This window comes from Mastomys coucha, unplaced genomic scaffold (genome assembly GCF_008632895.1).
Source record: "Mastomys coucha isolate ucsf_1 unplaced genomic scaffold, UCSF_Mcou_1 pScaffold12, whole genome shotgun sequence".
In the NCBI taxonomy this organism is placed as follows: Eukaryota; Metazoa; Chordata; class Mammalia; order Rodentia; family Muridae; genus Mastomys; species Mastomys coucha.
Window position 1 is genome coordinate 34,634,646 of NW_022196894.1, and position 15,127 is coordinate 34,649,772.

Sequence of the window (15,127 nt, forward strand, 5' to 3'; positions counted from 1 at the left end):
AAAAAAAAAAAAAAAAAAACCTCTCACATATTTATAAGCCCATTGGGAAGGAGAAACTGGACTGCCTGAAGCTATGAATGGCTTTTGGTTGTCCAGCATAAAGCCCTACACATCAAGCCCCATAGAGAGAATGCTAACCTCTCAACATGGGTGTAATGAACGTAGAAATCAAGCTCCCTGCATTGATGGAGAGGTAGAAGACTGAGAAGTATCTAGTCCGTGCGTCTGCCTGCAATGAGATAGAACATCAGGGAAGTGTGTCTCTTAGCTCCACCCCACCGCATGTTAAAAGACATACAAAGCATCAGGTTCAGATTGTGTTCCCAGGGCATGTGACCATCTCATTAGCTCTCAACTACAGTGGCTGGCTGACCCTAGAAGAGCTTTTGCTCACCTTCTAAACTCAATTACAGACCCTTTAAGACCCAGGGGAATGTGACCAATCCTCCCAATATCATTCTTGTGTCTTATACATATTTATTATGCTACTAACTTATTTGTATTAAATATACATTTTATTCGGTGTATTGTGAGTATTCTTCAGGGCAGACATTTTATTCTGTAATGTCTAGTACCTAGAAAAAATATGCTAAGATATATATGACATTCAATAAATGTTTATTGACTATATTAATTAAGCAAATGACTCCTTGAGATAATGAATATATTTTGTGAAGTGTATGGTAGGACAGTGTAGTGCAGCTATTGATCTAGGAGGAAGGTAAACTAGGGTTTCGGGGAGATAGATCTTCCAGAGAGTACAAAAGGGAACCCGCTAGACTAGAGGTGGCTTGCAGAAGCTCGAAGGTGAGTCTGCTTTATTCATTGAAATATGTCTGTGGGCCGGCTACTAAATGCAACAACTTTCAAGTGAAGTTTTTAATAGGTGATCTATTACATAGGGTGTACTTCATTCTGGCACTTCAGCTCTTCCTGACGCACTAGAACAATCAGTCCTTGCCCAGGCTCAGTTTGTGGTGTGTCTTTTTTCCTTCTTCTCATTCTCATGTACATGTACTTTTGCTCTTCGAACTCCTATAGTTAATTGTGCACAGAAGCTGATCTGCCAGACATCTGTCATTTCTCCAGCAATTAGAATCCATGGATCCCAGAATAAAGTGTGCTAAATAACCCCAGTGGTCTACATGGCAAGAGAAGCATAGGAAGAAAAGACAACACAGACAGAAAACAGGACAGGAAGAGATTACAGACCTTGTGTTATAGAGAAAAGTAAGGAGGGAAAGAGGAGTACACATACAGACTAGGAAGGAGTAGATATGTAGCTGAGGATGTCCCTGGACTTCTGATCCCTCTGCCTCCATCTTCCAAATGCTGGGACTGTAGACATGGGCCACCACACTCAGTTTATACCTTGCTGAGAACTGAACGCAGGGTTTCGTAGATGCTACACAAGTACTCTACCAACTGAGGCACATCCAAGCTCCCTTGCTGCTTATCTTATTCAGTCTCTGAGTCCTCATTTTTCAGCCTTCCATCATATGACAGGCCCACCTCCCACCCTAGTTACTTTCCTTTAACTGACCTTTAATTTTCCCTATGCTGATGATCAGCATCCAGCACAGAACTCAGCTTCCCAGACTGGACTTGACCAATAGGATTACCTCAGTCTAAGCAAATGACTGCTTGACAGGTTTCCCATTTTGATGCTGGTTACACACTCTTGAAATACAGAAATAAGAAGACCCTTACATGTTGCTCTTCAAACTGGTCTCCGCCAAAAGCTGCCACACAGGGCTTGATGCCTCCAGTTCCCAGAGCTATTAGACTCAGGCCAACCAATGATAAGATTCTGAAATGGAGAGGCAAGGATGCTAGAACCATGTTGATACCAAACCAACTGTAGAGATGGGCTACAAAGATACACAGGAGAAAAAAAGATATTCAAAGATAACATCTTCTTATCATATCAAACTTGTGGGTCTTTTCTACTTGCCATCATTCCAAGAACTACTCAGGAGAACTTATCATCTTCTTCACATTTGAGACTCTGCTAAGAATTTTACTGCTTAGAAGATTCAGTGCACAGTAGCTCTATTTACCCATTGCATGCATCAAGTGGAAGAAGGCACTGCAGGGACTCAGAATCTAGCACACTAGTTTCTAATATCTTATTTTTTTTCAATTCAGTTGAAAAATCTTATGGACTCTACCCTTATATATGCTTACTACCAATTAGGTAAAATATTGAAATTGATCATAATAAGTAGGAATGGCATCAATAAGTTTTATGGAACAGTGATAAGAAGGTATTTGGTGTTTATTACTTTTCAAATAAAGTAAAAAATGTCAACTCAGAGTATATATATATATGTGTGTGTGTGTGTTATATTGATATATATACATATTAAAATCTAACTATAAACACTGATGCCTGAAGTAAAAAGAGACAGTAAAGTGGTAGTACATGGAACTACACATACATAGACATACCCTAAGTTTTGGCTATGACTTCTTTAATATAAGTAAATAGATGAGTAAGTGGAGGAAAGTATAAAAGGTTTCCTTACTTTCAAGCACATGAAGAGTTTTTATGAAAAGTATACTAATTGGCCATTCTACTTGTCTTCAAATGTTTACTTAATAAAAAAAAAATGAGACCTGGTAATGTAAGAAAGGGTTCCGCTGCTTGTAATCCTTTTGATTTTTAGTAAGTTTGGCAGTAAAATTATACATTGGAAAATAAAGAAAAATCTCTGATATAAAAGGGAAAACCACCTGGAGTGACTCTCTGAGACATCTACCTGCCTAAGGTAAGGAAGGTGGCTCAGGGGGGTTCATGAGTTTACTCACGTATGTAGCATTTTTCCTCCCAATATTGGTATGGCTCCCAAAGACTTGAATACATGCCCAAGAACATACACCAGGGAGAGATAGATGATTGTCCTGTGAAGAAAGTTAAACCAGTCATTGTATTATTCAGAGACCTGTTCTCAGTAAACAGAGGAGGAAACTGGAGTGGAAGAGGAGAGAATGAATTGGGAGACAGAAACAATGGCGGATGGTTTACACAAGGTGGGGAAAGGAAATGTGATTCTTCACCTGTAGCATCTGCTCAGAGGGTGCAGATGTTTCTTTCTGGTTCTCTTGCCAGATCTGCTGTCTGCTCAACCCTGTGCTCAGAGCTATCCTTCATCTATACAGACATGACAGGAACTAAGTGGGTTTGCAGCAAGCACAGTGAAGTTTCAATCAATAGAACAAGATGCCACCACTTGTTCTTTTTTTTTTCCTCAAGAAATGCCTTTTAGCTCTACAGAGCAAGAGGAAAGATGAATGCCTAGTAACTAGGAGTGCAAATACAAAAGACTTTCAACAAGCACTGAGATGTAAAGAGAGTCAAAGGGATTTTAGGTTCAACCTGAGTAAAGTCTACACTTGGGCTAACTGTAAACCCCAGGGTGGTTTCCACATAGATAATTTACCCACAATAGGGAAGTACAAAGGATTTAAACTGTTCAGAGATAAAAATCATGCAATTGGTAAAAACTACCTCTTAAATTATTTTTTTTCCAATAGACTTGAACAGCAAATAAGTAGCCCATTATGGAATTCCAATAAGAACATATGTGGAACTCTACACACTGACATGACACAATATTGCTTATCCTCCCTATGTGTATTGCTGTAAATGCAATGTATACTGTGTGTATTATCATATAAATGGAATACTAATGATATAACAAACCCTCAGAATTGTATAGTTTGTGTTTATCATTTTAAAGCATTTTAACTTGGTGTCAAATATAAAGAATGCAAGGAAGGTGCCAGGAAGCCCCTAGAGGTACCAGGAATCTCAATTGGGGGGATTCCTCATTCTAAATGTCTAATCTTCTTAAATTAGTTTTCTGGGGGTGGAATCCTTATTGAAATAAAAACAAGAAATAGAAAGAAAGGCAAAAAAAAGAAATGGAAAGAAAACTAGTTATCACAAACCTCAAGGAGATGGTGCTAAATTTTCAGAGAGAAACAAACTAAATAGGGCTGGAGAGATGGCTCAGTGATTAAGGCCTCTTGCTATCTTTCTGGAGTTTGAATACCATTATATTGGGTGGTTGACAGACACCTGTAACTCCAGTTCCAAGGGACCTGATGCCCCCCTTCTTGTCTCTGCAGGCACTCACCCACATGTGGCATTCTCTCACACAGACATATAAACATACACATAAAAATAATAAAACTAAATTCTTAAGATCTCCTTACACAAGCGTTGGGGATTCTGGATGCTCATTTCCTCTTACATAGTTTGGATTCTGGGACAGTAAGCAGAGAAAGGCTTTTAGCAGTTCTTCAGAAAATCATTTCTTGAATGTTTAAACAGTCTTACTAATGTAAATATTCTACCTCCAAGATAGCACTGAAAGCACACACACACACACACACACACACACACACACACACACTCACTCAAGGGGGGCAGTTAGCACAAGTATAAAACAGAAATAGGAGATAAGACAGAAAGATAAGAGGAGGGGCAGGTTGGAACATGTAAGTACTCCTTTTCCTCCACTGAGGCAAGGCTGCCACCTGAAAAGGGCCACTCACTTCCAGTTGTTTTAAAATCAGGAATAAAGTGTGGTAGCCTGAATAGCAAATGTATTCGAGTGGACTATAGCCCTCACTCTATTTGTGTATGAGGCACTCCCATTTATATCCACACACACACATGCATACTTCTGCAAGGGGAAAATTAGCCAAGTATTAAATCATCCCCTATCTGAACGAGATATCAAGTCACTCCCCAAAGTCTGTTGTTTAAAACAAATACAAAGTCTAAAGCAAATAAAAATCTTCTTTATTACTGTGCACACATGTTCTCAGGCTCGATGATGTTTTAGACAATAGTGCCTAGGCTCAATTATAGAAAAAAAAAAGACAGTGGTGAAAACATTTTAGGTGTCCCTTTTCCTTCTTCCAGTTTAGAAACAATGCATATAAAGCCAAAGTGGCGGCAATCGATGGCAGCTGGAGTTAGGATTGAGGAGGATGGGCGTGCATGCTGCTGCACACGCAGACCTTGGAGAATCACATAGTTGATTCAACATGGGGACATAAGGAAGCTAGGATTAAGGACAGCCAGCGTGAACAGAAATATACAATTGTAAATGGATACTGGCGCTTGAACTCCAGGTTCCAACACCTGAGAGTGGCTGTCTGCATGTAGCTGAACTAGACACCTGCAGACTTGCTAAGGGACAGTCAGTCTGTGGAAAGGGAAAGGTGAGTCTTCGCTTGGTCGAAATCTGACAGTTAGGAAAGAGTTAGTTAAGTTAACAAAAAGCAAAAAGTGGAGGCCAATTAAAACCAACCCAGAAATACAACAGTAAGTGAATGAGGAAAATACAGACTTAGAGAAAGCAAGGAATGATGAACAGGCTGAGTTACTAAGTATAAACACTCAGCGTGAGTAAGAATCTAGACACGGACACTCATTTGTTAACAGAAGTCATCATCACTATCCTGACAGATTTCAGTAGAGGAAAAAGATGATTTATAGCATTTCCTGTTGAAACTACCATGATTTGCTCTCATTAAAGCTATTTGAACTCTAACAATGTTAAAACATATTTTACGTAATTAATCTCCTTATGCATGTGATTATTTGGACAAATAAGGGATGGCCAACAAACACTTAAATTTGGATCAGATTGAATTAAATTGTCTTCCTTCTTATTGAGTTATTCTTCTTTGTCATAAGAAATGATGATAGAGAGAGAGAAAATGGCTAATATATAGATGTTTTTTGAGAACCGTGGCCGTGGTTGAAAGAGAAAGAAAATAGGAAAAGAGTTCAAGATTTTTGTTTGATTATTTGAAAATACTAGAAACTTATACATGCTTCCAGTACAGGAAAAGATTCTAACTCTGAGGGAGAACCTGAAAACTAAAGAAAAGGGTTCAGGTAATGGTGATAATTCTGCAAAAATTCAAGACTTTTGGATTTGTGTAGTTTATGTAAATTACATTTCAATAAAAGTAAGTTCAAAAAAAAAAAAAAAAACTCAAGCAAGATTGAGCTTGAGAGTACAAATGAAGAATATCCAGAAAGCTATTGTTCACCAAATCCTGAAATTTTACTTCTTCAATTTCAAAGGAAGTTATTCTAAAAATATAACTGCAGCATCAGCACTGTAGAGTAAAGGAGGGAAATAGCGGATTCTATAATTAAATGAATAGACCACAGCTTGTGTTTTCTATTCTTGGTATAATTCCAGTTTATATCTGAATAAATCCAATGATTACTTCTACACAAGTAACAAATGTAGCCACTAGCCCACCATGCCTCTCTGAAGAGACTGCATTCATATGTTCCCATATGTCAATACATGTGTGCGTGTGCATACATATACCAAATTAAGATGTAAATCACTGTTCACAGTTAGAATTATGGGTTGGTTAATTTCAATTGTCAAACTGAAGAAACAAGAATCCCCTGGGAAGAGAGTCTTAATGAGGAATAATCTAGATCTGGTTGGCCTTTAGCCATATCTATGGATGTGTTGTGTGTGTATGTGCATCCTGAATGTTAATTGATGTAATAAGTCACAAGAGACACTATAGACACTATAGGTAGAGCCATTCCTTAGGCCAGCGGTCCTGAATATATTAGAGGGAAAAGCTAGCTGAGTTAAAGCAATAAAGGCTGAGTTTACTCTGTCACAGCTTCTGGCTCAGGGAGAGATGTAATTAGCTGCTTAAGTTCCTACCTTGACTTTGCCAATAACTTAGGATTGTAAGCCAAATAAATCTCATCCTCCCTATGCTGCGGTTTTTGGTCAGGATATTTGTCATAGCAACAGGAGTGAAGCAAAGACAAGTTCTGTCAAAGTGTAGGTCTACAAACACACTACCATACAGCCAAACTACTTTAGGAAATAATACATGCTTACCTTTCACTTAGAAATTTTATAGGACATATTAACTTATTGGAGACTAAAAGAAGTTATGCACTAAATAAACTTTTTTTTAATGTTTCAAAACAATATAGAATTTTTTCTATACTAATTTTGCCATTCAAGCTTTTATTTTCTCAAGTAATTTGTTATATCTTATGCAGTCACGTTTTTAAAAGAGTAACTCAGAAAAATCCACAGATGGCAAATCCACAGAATATTACTAAATAATGGCTACCAAAAGCTTCTCTTTAGTCCATGAGGATAATGTTATAGAGGCCAACTGTGACTTTATACCTTGTCTGCTGCTTCTATTTTTAGGAACAGGAGAACTGGACTAAATAGATTATTATTTTAAATTGTAAAATCTTTGTTAAATTCTAGAGAAGGAAATAACAGAAAGGCAAAGACTGTAAGTAGAGATGGCTTAAAAGTCTCTGACAAAAAAGGGCAATAAGAGACTGAAGGAGTTGGGGTGGCTGAGTCTGGAGACATTGTGGGGAAAGTAGCAAATAACTGAAGTACATCTCCACAGATAGAAATTTACCAGTGGTTAACAATCTTTACCCTACTGAGATAAAATAAGATTTTGTCTTAAGCTACAGCGTGGAAGACTAAAGGTAGATCTTAAGACGGGACTTTGGACTAAATGGACATGAAAACATTGGGAATGAGCATGGAAAGGAGTAGATTTTTCTGTGTTGTCTGTCTTGGAGAGGTACGTATCTAACATAGCCATGAGTATTTTTTGGTCTTTGTTTTTGCTGGAAGACAATAGATTAGGAGTTCTGGGTAACTTTCTGGACAATGAACTTGTGAGATTCCCGAGGCTGTGGCATGCCATTGCCCTTACTTGAATTTTCCCAGCCAGGAGTCAGCGATGGCTGCTCCCAAGATGGGGGTGAAATAGCAGAGGCTGCTGAAGGCGTGGTAGACAGATGTGGATGTGTCTTCATTCCAGTGTAGGAAGTACAGGAAATACAAGGTCAGCACAGCTGAGTGGAAACAAACAGGAGACACAGTAAGATAGATGCATTAAAATGATTCACAGAGAAATATATTTGACTTCTGGGCTCTACAGGTGGTCCTGGCCTTCGTCACTGCTATTGGGGAAATAACTGAGTGATGACTGCCAGGCAGTAGGAGCAGGGCCCATGGGAACAGTGAAAGTAAATGAGGCATGCTGGATACACAAATACAATGCTCATCCCTTCAATCTCTGTGCACCCGTAGCATTGTTTAGACTGTGAGAAGTTAACACAGTGCTTCCTATGGCCCTTCCTCCCTTCCTTCCCAGCAACAACACAGCTCCATGGGACTTACAGGATGAGAACTTTTTCTACTTGTGTTCTTATTGGTTGTGCATTGTTCCTGGGGGCCTTTTAAAATCTTAACCAGCATGAGTTATTAAATAAAATTTTAGGAGGCATTTACTATCATGACCAGAGGAAAGGATCAATTTATACTGAGGCAGAAATGATTGGGCGAAGCACATGAAAGGAGGACTGGCTGCTATAAACATAAACAGAGAAGACTCTGGGGACACAGAATTACCTTTCATGCCATAATAGGAAAATCGCTCGCAGAATTCATTCACCACAATAAAGGCGATGCTAAGTGGGTAGCTGGAGCCGAAGATTTTCTATTGAACGAAAAGGCAAAGGTTGATGAATGAGCACTTTCCCTATTTAAACTACATAGTCACTCTACAACTAAGATATATCCTCAAATATGAAGAAGTTCTCATCGTTTTGCCCAGGCTGGCCTCTGTTTTAAGATCTTCCTGTCTTAAGCTCCCAAAGAGCTCAGGTTGCAGGTGAACCCTACTATGTCTGGGTAAACCCATCCCTAAATCATTGCCATCAGTTAGCACAAAGCAGTGGCCTCTTCATAGTATAGTCATATATTGTCATGACATATGTAGTGGTCTCTTCATATGTTGTCATACTAATCATGCTTATATTACTGGTGTGAGAGTAAAAAATCCAAATCTTACTTCATTTGCTATTAACATGGGACTAGCCAGGCATTCCTTGATCAGGATCTGCTCATCGCCTCACAGTATCTCAATAAAAGCCTATGGTTCTAGGCAAGAGAATGATCATAATTATTTCTAAGAATAAATTGAAAAAGGTAGCCTCAGGAGCACATGATATCCAGGCTGTCAGAGTCAGATGTCACTATCTCACTTAGCTCTACTACAGGGACTGACAGGTTTCATCTGCCATGGTCACCATTCTGGGGGAAATCTTGACAACTTGATGACTTCTCTTTCATAATCTGCTAGACTCAGACATAGAGTTCAAAATGGTGGCCAGGCACTCCTAAATATAAGCTGATTGATCACCTTAACTTTGGGAAGAAAATCCTGAAATCCTATGAAATAAAGTGTCCACCTTTCCTACTAGTATGCTTCTGTAATATATTCTTTTTAATTTTATTTGTATTTATGTACATATATGTTTGTATATGTGAGAGTCTAAGTATGTGGGTACCTGCAGAGACCAGAAAAATGTGTTGAATCTCCTGGAGCTGGAATTACAGGTAACTGTTGTGCGCTGTCTGATTTGGGAACCAGGAGCCACATTTTGGTCCTTTGAAAGAGCTGCAAGTACTCTCAAACTGCTGAGCCATCTCTCCAGCAACAAGATTTTCATTTTCAAGCTGCATATAAGAGTAACTGTCCTATCTCATACATTATGTAAAATAATAAATATCACATTTTATTTTAAATGTCTTTCTATACAATAGCTCCACTAACATGGAAAGGGGACAAAGGTAATCTAGCTCTTGGGACATCCAAACATTAACATGAGATTTATATTATCTCTTATTTCACAGGTATGAACCTCTCGTTAACCACTCTTAACAAGATATGATTAACTATATATAATAAACTTAGTCTGCCTTTTACCCATGTGGATATGAATAAATCATCTTTCTACACACGTGTTACTGCCTGATAACAACTTGATTGAAAGAAGCAATGAGTTGAAATTATTACCTTTGTAGCTTCCTATCTTGAGAACTATGTAACATAGAGTTGATTTAGCATTAGCAGTATACATTCTCACTAGTTGGATTAACATGCAATCCTTACTTAAGTGACACCAGTACTTGGCTCTGTGTTTCAATTCTGTTATTTCAAAGAAATAAGAATCATACTGACCTCATGGGTTGATACTGAGAACTCAGCAAATTATTGGTTATTATTACTGTAGCCTCTTTACGAAGAGGATTTTACTATGATATGATAATCGAATGAGGTGATAAATTCGGAAGTGCTTTAACGAGTATATAATACAAAATAATATTCTTTGTTCCTCTCTCTGACCTCCCACTCTAAAGTAGGGACACTCAGTAACAGAGAGTGGGTCTATTCTAAAGCTTCTGTTAGTGTCCAAAAAAAAGAAGGCTTTGCACACAAGGGGAACTAAAGGCTGAGTTTTGGTATTGGTAAGGAAAGAACAATCACACACAGTTCTCCAGACAGGAATGCTTGCCAAGTCTCCCTGGACATTCAAAGTGCTTTTTCTCCCCCAGGGAATATGCAATGAAATAGAGCAAAACTCTGGAGCCCAACTGAAAAAAAAAAAAATCTGGCTAACCCACCCTGTTGCTTCCTTCCCGAAACAGAAGAGACTAGAATTCATTTTCAGGTGAATTCTAATTCCACAAGAGAGTAGTTTTTCTGCTCTAATACAGTTCAGCACAAAGTTCCAACAGCCAAGGAGGAACTTACAAAAACTTGCGTACGCTGTTACTGTCAGAGACAAACGGAACTTCGGGACTCACCGGAGGTGACTTCTTCGGAGGGCTTGGAGGTCTAGGCAGCATCTCTTCAGTAGAGACAGGTGAGAAAAGTGTTTCCTTGGACTCATTTTTCTGGAAAGGATTCATGGCTGGCTCCTTACTCTCTCTCTCCTCAAGCATTTGGCTTCAGTAGGCAGTTAGGACTGCTGCCAGCCTACAGTGAAAGGGGGACTAGGGGAGGAGGGATGGCTACAGCAAATAAGTTTAACCCTGTGGGTGTCAGTTTCAGTGGCTGCCTGCCTCAGAGCAGAACAGGAAGCTATAGGAAAAGAGAGGGTCAGCATGCTGATTGTGCCGAAGGTAAGGCATGGGGAAGTAAGAACAACACGTCACAAGTCACGAGATGAGAAGAAACAGTGCTAGAGAATTGATTAGGGTTATCTGTTTAAGAAAAATACCTCTGCAAATGAGTACTAGATAGTACTCAAGAATGCAGCATCTTGGCTAGGAATATAGCTCAGTGGTAGAACATTATGCCCTGCAGGTTCTAATGATATGGGGAGAAAAAAAAGAATACAACAGTATAAACACAGAAGGCTGATTTCAGGTTAATAATATTTGTCATTATTGGGCACTTATTATGTGCCATGTATATATGTATATGTGTTATACATGTATATATATATATATATATATATATATATCGTTGGTTTTCATACATTTCACCGCTATCTTTATTATACTTCAATTATTGTTCCAAGAAATCAGGAAACTTATCTAAAAATCACAAGGCCAGTAAAGTGGCAGATCTGGAATTTTCACTATGCAAAAACAGATAGGAAAAGCAGAGATAGGTATCAGCAGTCAGTCTGCAGGTCGTGCAGGTATGGAAGCCATGGATATGGAAACATAGGAGTGCTAGGAAGTCAAAAACCTTTGGGAAAAAATGGAAAGTCATCACAAAACTGAATTTGAGAATAAGAATGATCTGAGCTTGGCTTTTTAACATAAGATTCAGCTAGAAAACCCTGTAAGTAAAAAATACAGGGCTAAAGAAAATGACAGGAAAAAAAAGTTGGTAATGGCCCTTGCTAAAGTCACTCTCTGTATTTTTAATTTCTCTCTTAGAAATAAATCCATTCATTCATTAAGAAATAAAATTTAATGTGTGAAAAATTATGAACCAGTTGCTTTGTAGGTATTATTGCAAGCATTAAATGTTCTTAAATTTCAGTGGATAGATTTTATACTCATTCTAGAATACTATATTTATCAGACAAGAAACTGGAATACACATTGTGACAATAGATACATTATACTCTTCATTGAATTGAATATATACAAACTTGGAAGTTTAGTACCATATATCAATTATGTAAAGGTATTTATTGGCTTTCACTGTGACATTTCCACATGCGCATGTCATATGGTCTGACCATAGTCTCTTCGCATTACCTTCTTACTCCCCTTGTGTTAGTTTTGCTAATTCAAAGAGGTAAGGGAAGCACAAAAGAACCTAGTATCCATCCACCTATAAGTCAAAAGAAAGGGGAAAATATTGCCAAAGACTATAAAGGATATTTTCTATACCTTAGAGTTCCACCACGAGCATTAACCCACCAAGTCAGGCAATGCCAAGATGAGTGATTTCATTTGAGAATGCAAGAGAGGAAACTGAGAATGGAAGAACAAGGAAAAGAGGACAGTGTAGGGAGAACAAATATGAGCAAATTAAAGTACATACATGAAAAAAATTAAAAATGCATTCTTTTCTATCTTAACTAAGAAAATAGTAAAAATAGGAGGAGGATAGAAAAACTCTATGGCCTTATTTCTTGCAAAATCCTTACATTACCCATTTGAATGGCTTTTCAACAAACGAACCTTTCCCCCCTAAACTTTAATTTGGACTTTGACCAGGTTCTCTCAGCTTCTATTATAGTCTTCATCTATTTTCTCTCCCACCAACCTTTACCCAAAGAATAATCCAGTTTAACTTCTGCCTGTAGCATTAATGATTAATCTTAGTTATTCTTTTAGAAAATATTGTCTTTCCTGACCTACTTCAGTTAAATACTGAATCTAAAATAGGCAGGACTTTCTGATCAAGTAACCTAGTAGAGGCACAAGTCAGTGTAGACCTTATTAAGTTACTGGCTTCCCTTGCCTTGGTCTTGTCCTTCTAGATGGCGTCTACTTCAGAAGAACAGATGAAGTAGCACCCATATGCACCAATTCGTGCACAGCCAGAAGTCCCCCATCACCAAACTCCAGAGCATGAACTTGGGTTTTCAAACAAATTTCTATGAAATTTGTCTTTATGTGAGACAGGGTCTTACTGATCTTCCAACTTAGCCAAGACCTTGGATGTCTCTGATCCTCTGACTTCTACCTTCAGTGTGCTGAGCACTGGGGGTCCACGACTGAGCTGCCACTCCAAGTTTATGTAGTGCTGGGGACTGAACTCAGTTCAGGGTTTGCATATGCTAAGCAAGCACTCTACCAACTAAACCACAGCCCAAAGCCTGAAATTTGTCTCTTGCTAATGGCGATAAAATAACAGTATTCATTTATAGACTCAAATAATATCAGAGATATAAGAAATCTGAGCTGTTCCTTAGGTAAATTCAGCTTCTCTGATGCTAAGAATCACTTAGAGCAATATCATATTAACATGCTTGCTTATACTCTTGTTTCTGGTAGATCGGCCTGAAACAGAAGGGTAAAAGTCTAAGGGATACATAAGAAAAAACATCTTTGACATAGAATGAATATAAACCCTTCAGAGGCACAAAGGACAATAAAAACAGAAGAATCTGAATATCAGAATCAAATATCCATGACAAAAAAAGGATATTTGTGGCTTCTGGGATATAACAGTAGGGAGTAAAGTTTTCAGTTACTTGTAGTAATGAGCTCTAAAATAAGTTGTCAGAGAAGAGAGGCAAATATAAAACAAATGTGTGTTTAATAATGTCCAGCCGGTTGTGGTGGCGCACGCCGGTAGGATTTGCTGAAGGAGGCAGAGGCAGGAGGATCACGAGTTCGAGGCCAGCCTGGGCTACACATTTTTTCTTCGCATGTAAATAAAGAAAATCTAAAATAAAACAAACAAACAAACAAACAAACAAAAAGAATGCAGTGGACTAATTCTCGTGGATAGTCTACAGTTTGCCTATTTCTCATTTTTATTTTAAAAATAAATGCTAAAAATATCTTTAAAAAAAATGTCCAAAATACAAGAATCAGCCTCACATAAAATTGTATTTAATTATCAGCCTCAAATAAATAGATAGGGGAACATAGAATACCAATCTTAGTAACATAAAAAGTACCATGAGGTTTAGTAACATGAAGCTACCCAGCATTACTGAAAGAAAGAGAAAATTAAAGGCCTGAATAATGAAGGCACAACATAGTCATGATTTGGAAGGCACATATTATAAAAATGTCAGTAGTCCCTTGTACCTGCAGCACAAGACCCCAGTAGGTTTTAGGAATGTAAAAAAAAAAAAATGACTATTTGATTCTTACAATTCAAACAAAAATTCAAAAAGCCAGGAATAACACAGTACAACTGTAGAGGATTTGAACTGCCTAATTAATACCTATTAGGAAGTAGTTACAGCATAATGGTCACAAAGATAGACAAGATAATCAATGGAGCAGAACAGAATTCAGAGAAAGATACACATATACTCAGTCTTTAACAAAAGATTACTAATCTTGGATGAGAGGATCAGAGGTGAGGAGGACACAACATCTGTCCCAACACTGAGAGCAACTGGGACCAGCAGAACCCAGGCATGCAGGAACTCCTCCAGCCCAGTGGCATGGGTTGCTTCAGGTTTGTCTGGGCCAGTGCCCTGAGCAGACCTTGGGTGCAAATTTTGCAGCCAGTCCCACAACACCCAGAGGAAGCTCCATTCCCAGGATCTCTAACAGGCCCAGGGTTACAGGATCCCAGAATCACAGGATCACAGAGACAGCTTGACTCTGAGGAGTTCTGACACAACCAGGATCACAGAAAGGACAAGCCCCAGTCAGATTTAGCCAGGACAGGTAGCACTAGAGATAACCAGATGACAGGAGGCAATCGTAAGAACGTAAGCAATAGAAACCAAGGTTACTTGGCATCATGAGAACCCAATACGCCTACCATAGCAAGTCCTGGACACATCATCACACCAGAAAAGCAAGATTCAGATGTAAAATCACTTCTCATGATGATGATACAGGACTTTAAGAAGGACATAAATAACTCCCTCAAAGAAATACAGGACAACACAGGTAAAGAGCTAAAAGCTCTTAAAGAGGAAACACAAAAATCCCTTAAAGAACTACAGGAAAACATAATCAAACAGGTGAAGGAAATAAGCAAAACCATCCAGGATTTAAAAATGGAAATAGAAACAATAAAGAAATCACAAAGGGAGACAACCCTGGAGTTAGAAAACATAGGA

General features: G+C 38.4%; 1 protein-coding gene across 1 annotated transcript in view; it reads right to left on the reverse strand.

Moving 5' to 3' along the window:
- Slc15a2 (solute carrier family 15 member 2) overlaps positions 1–11,012 on the reverse strand; it is a 27,920-nt gene extending 16,908 nt beyond the window's left edge. The window contains exons 1-6 of the mRNA XM_031363807.1: positions 10,707–11,012; positions 8,466–8,553; positions 7,765–7,906; positions 2,812–2,904; positions 1,711–1,810; positions 139–229 (exon numbers count right to left, since the gene is read on the reverse strand). Of these exons, the coding sequence (XP_031219667.1) occupies positions 139–229; positions 1,711–1,810; positions 2,812–2,904; positions 7,765–7,906; positions 8,466–8,553; positions 10,707–10,844 (652 nt within the window). The 5' untranslated portion in view covers positions 10,845–11,012. The remainder of the gene's footprint in view (positions 1–138; positions 230–1,710; positions 1,811–2,811; positions 2,905–7,764; positions 7,907–8,465; positions 8,554–10,706) is intronic.
- Between the last annotated feature and the right edge of the window lie 4,115 nt (positions 11,013–15,127).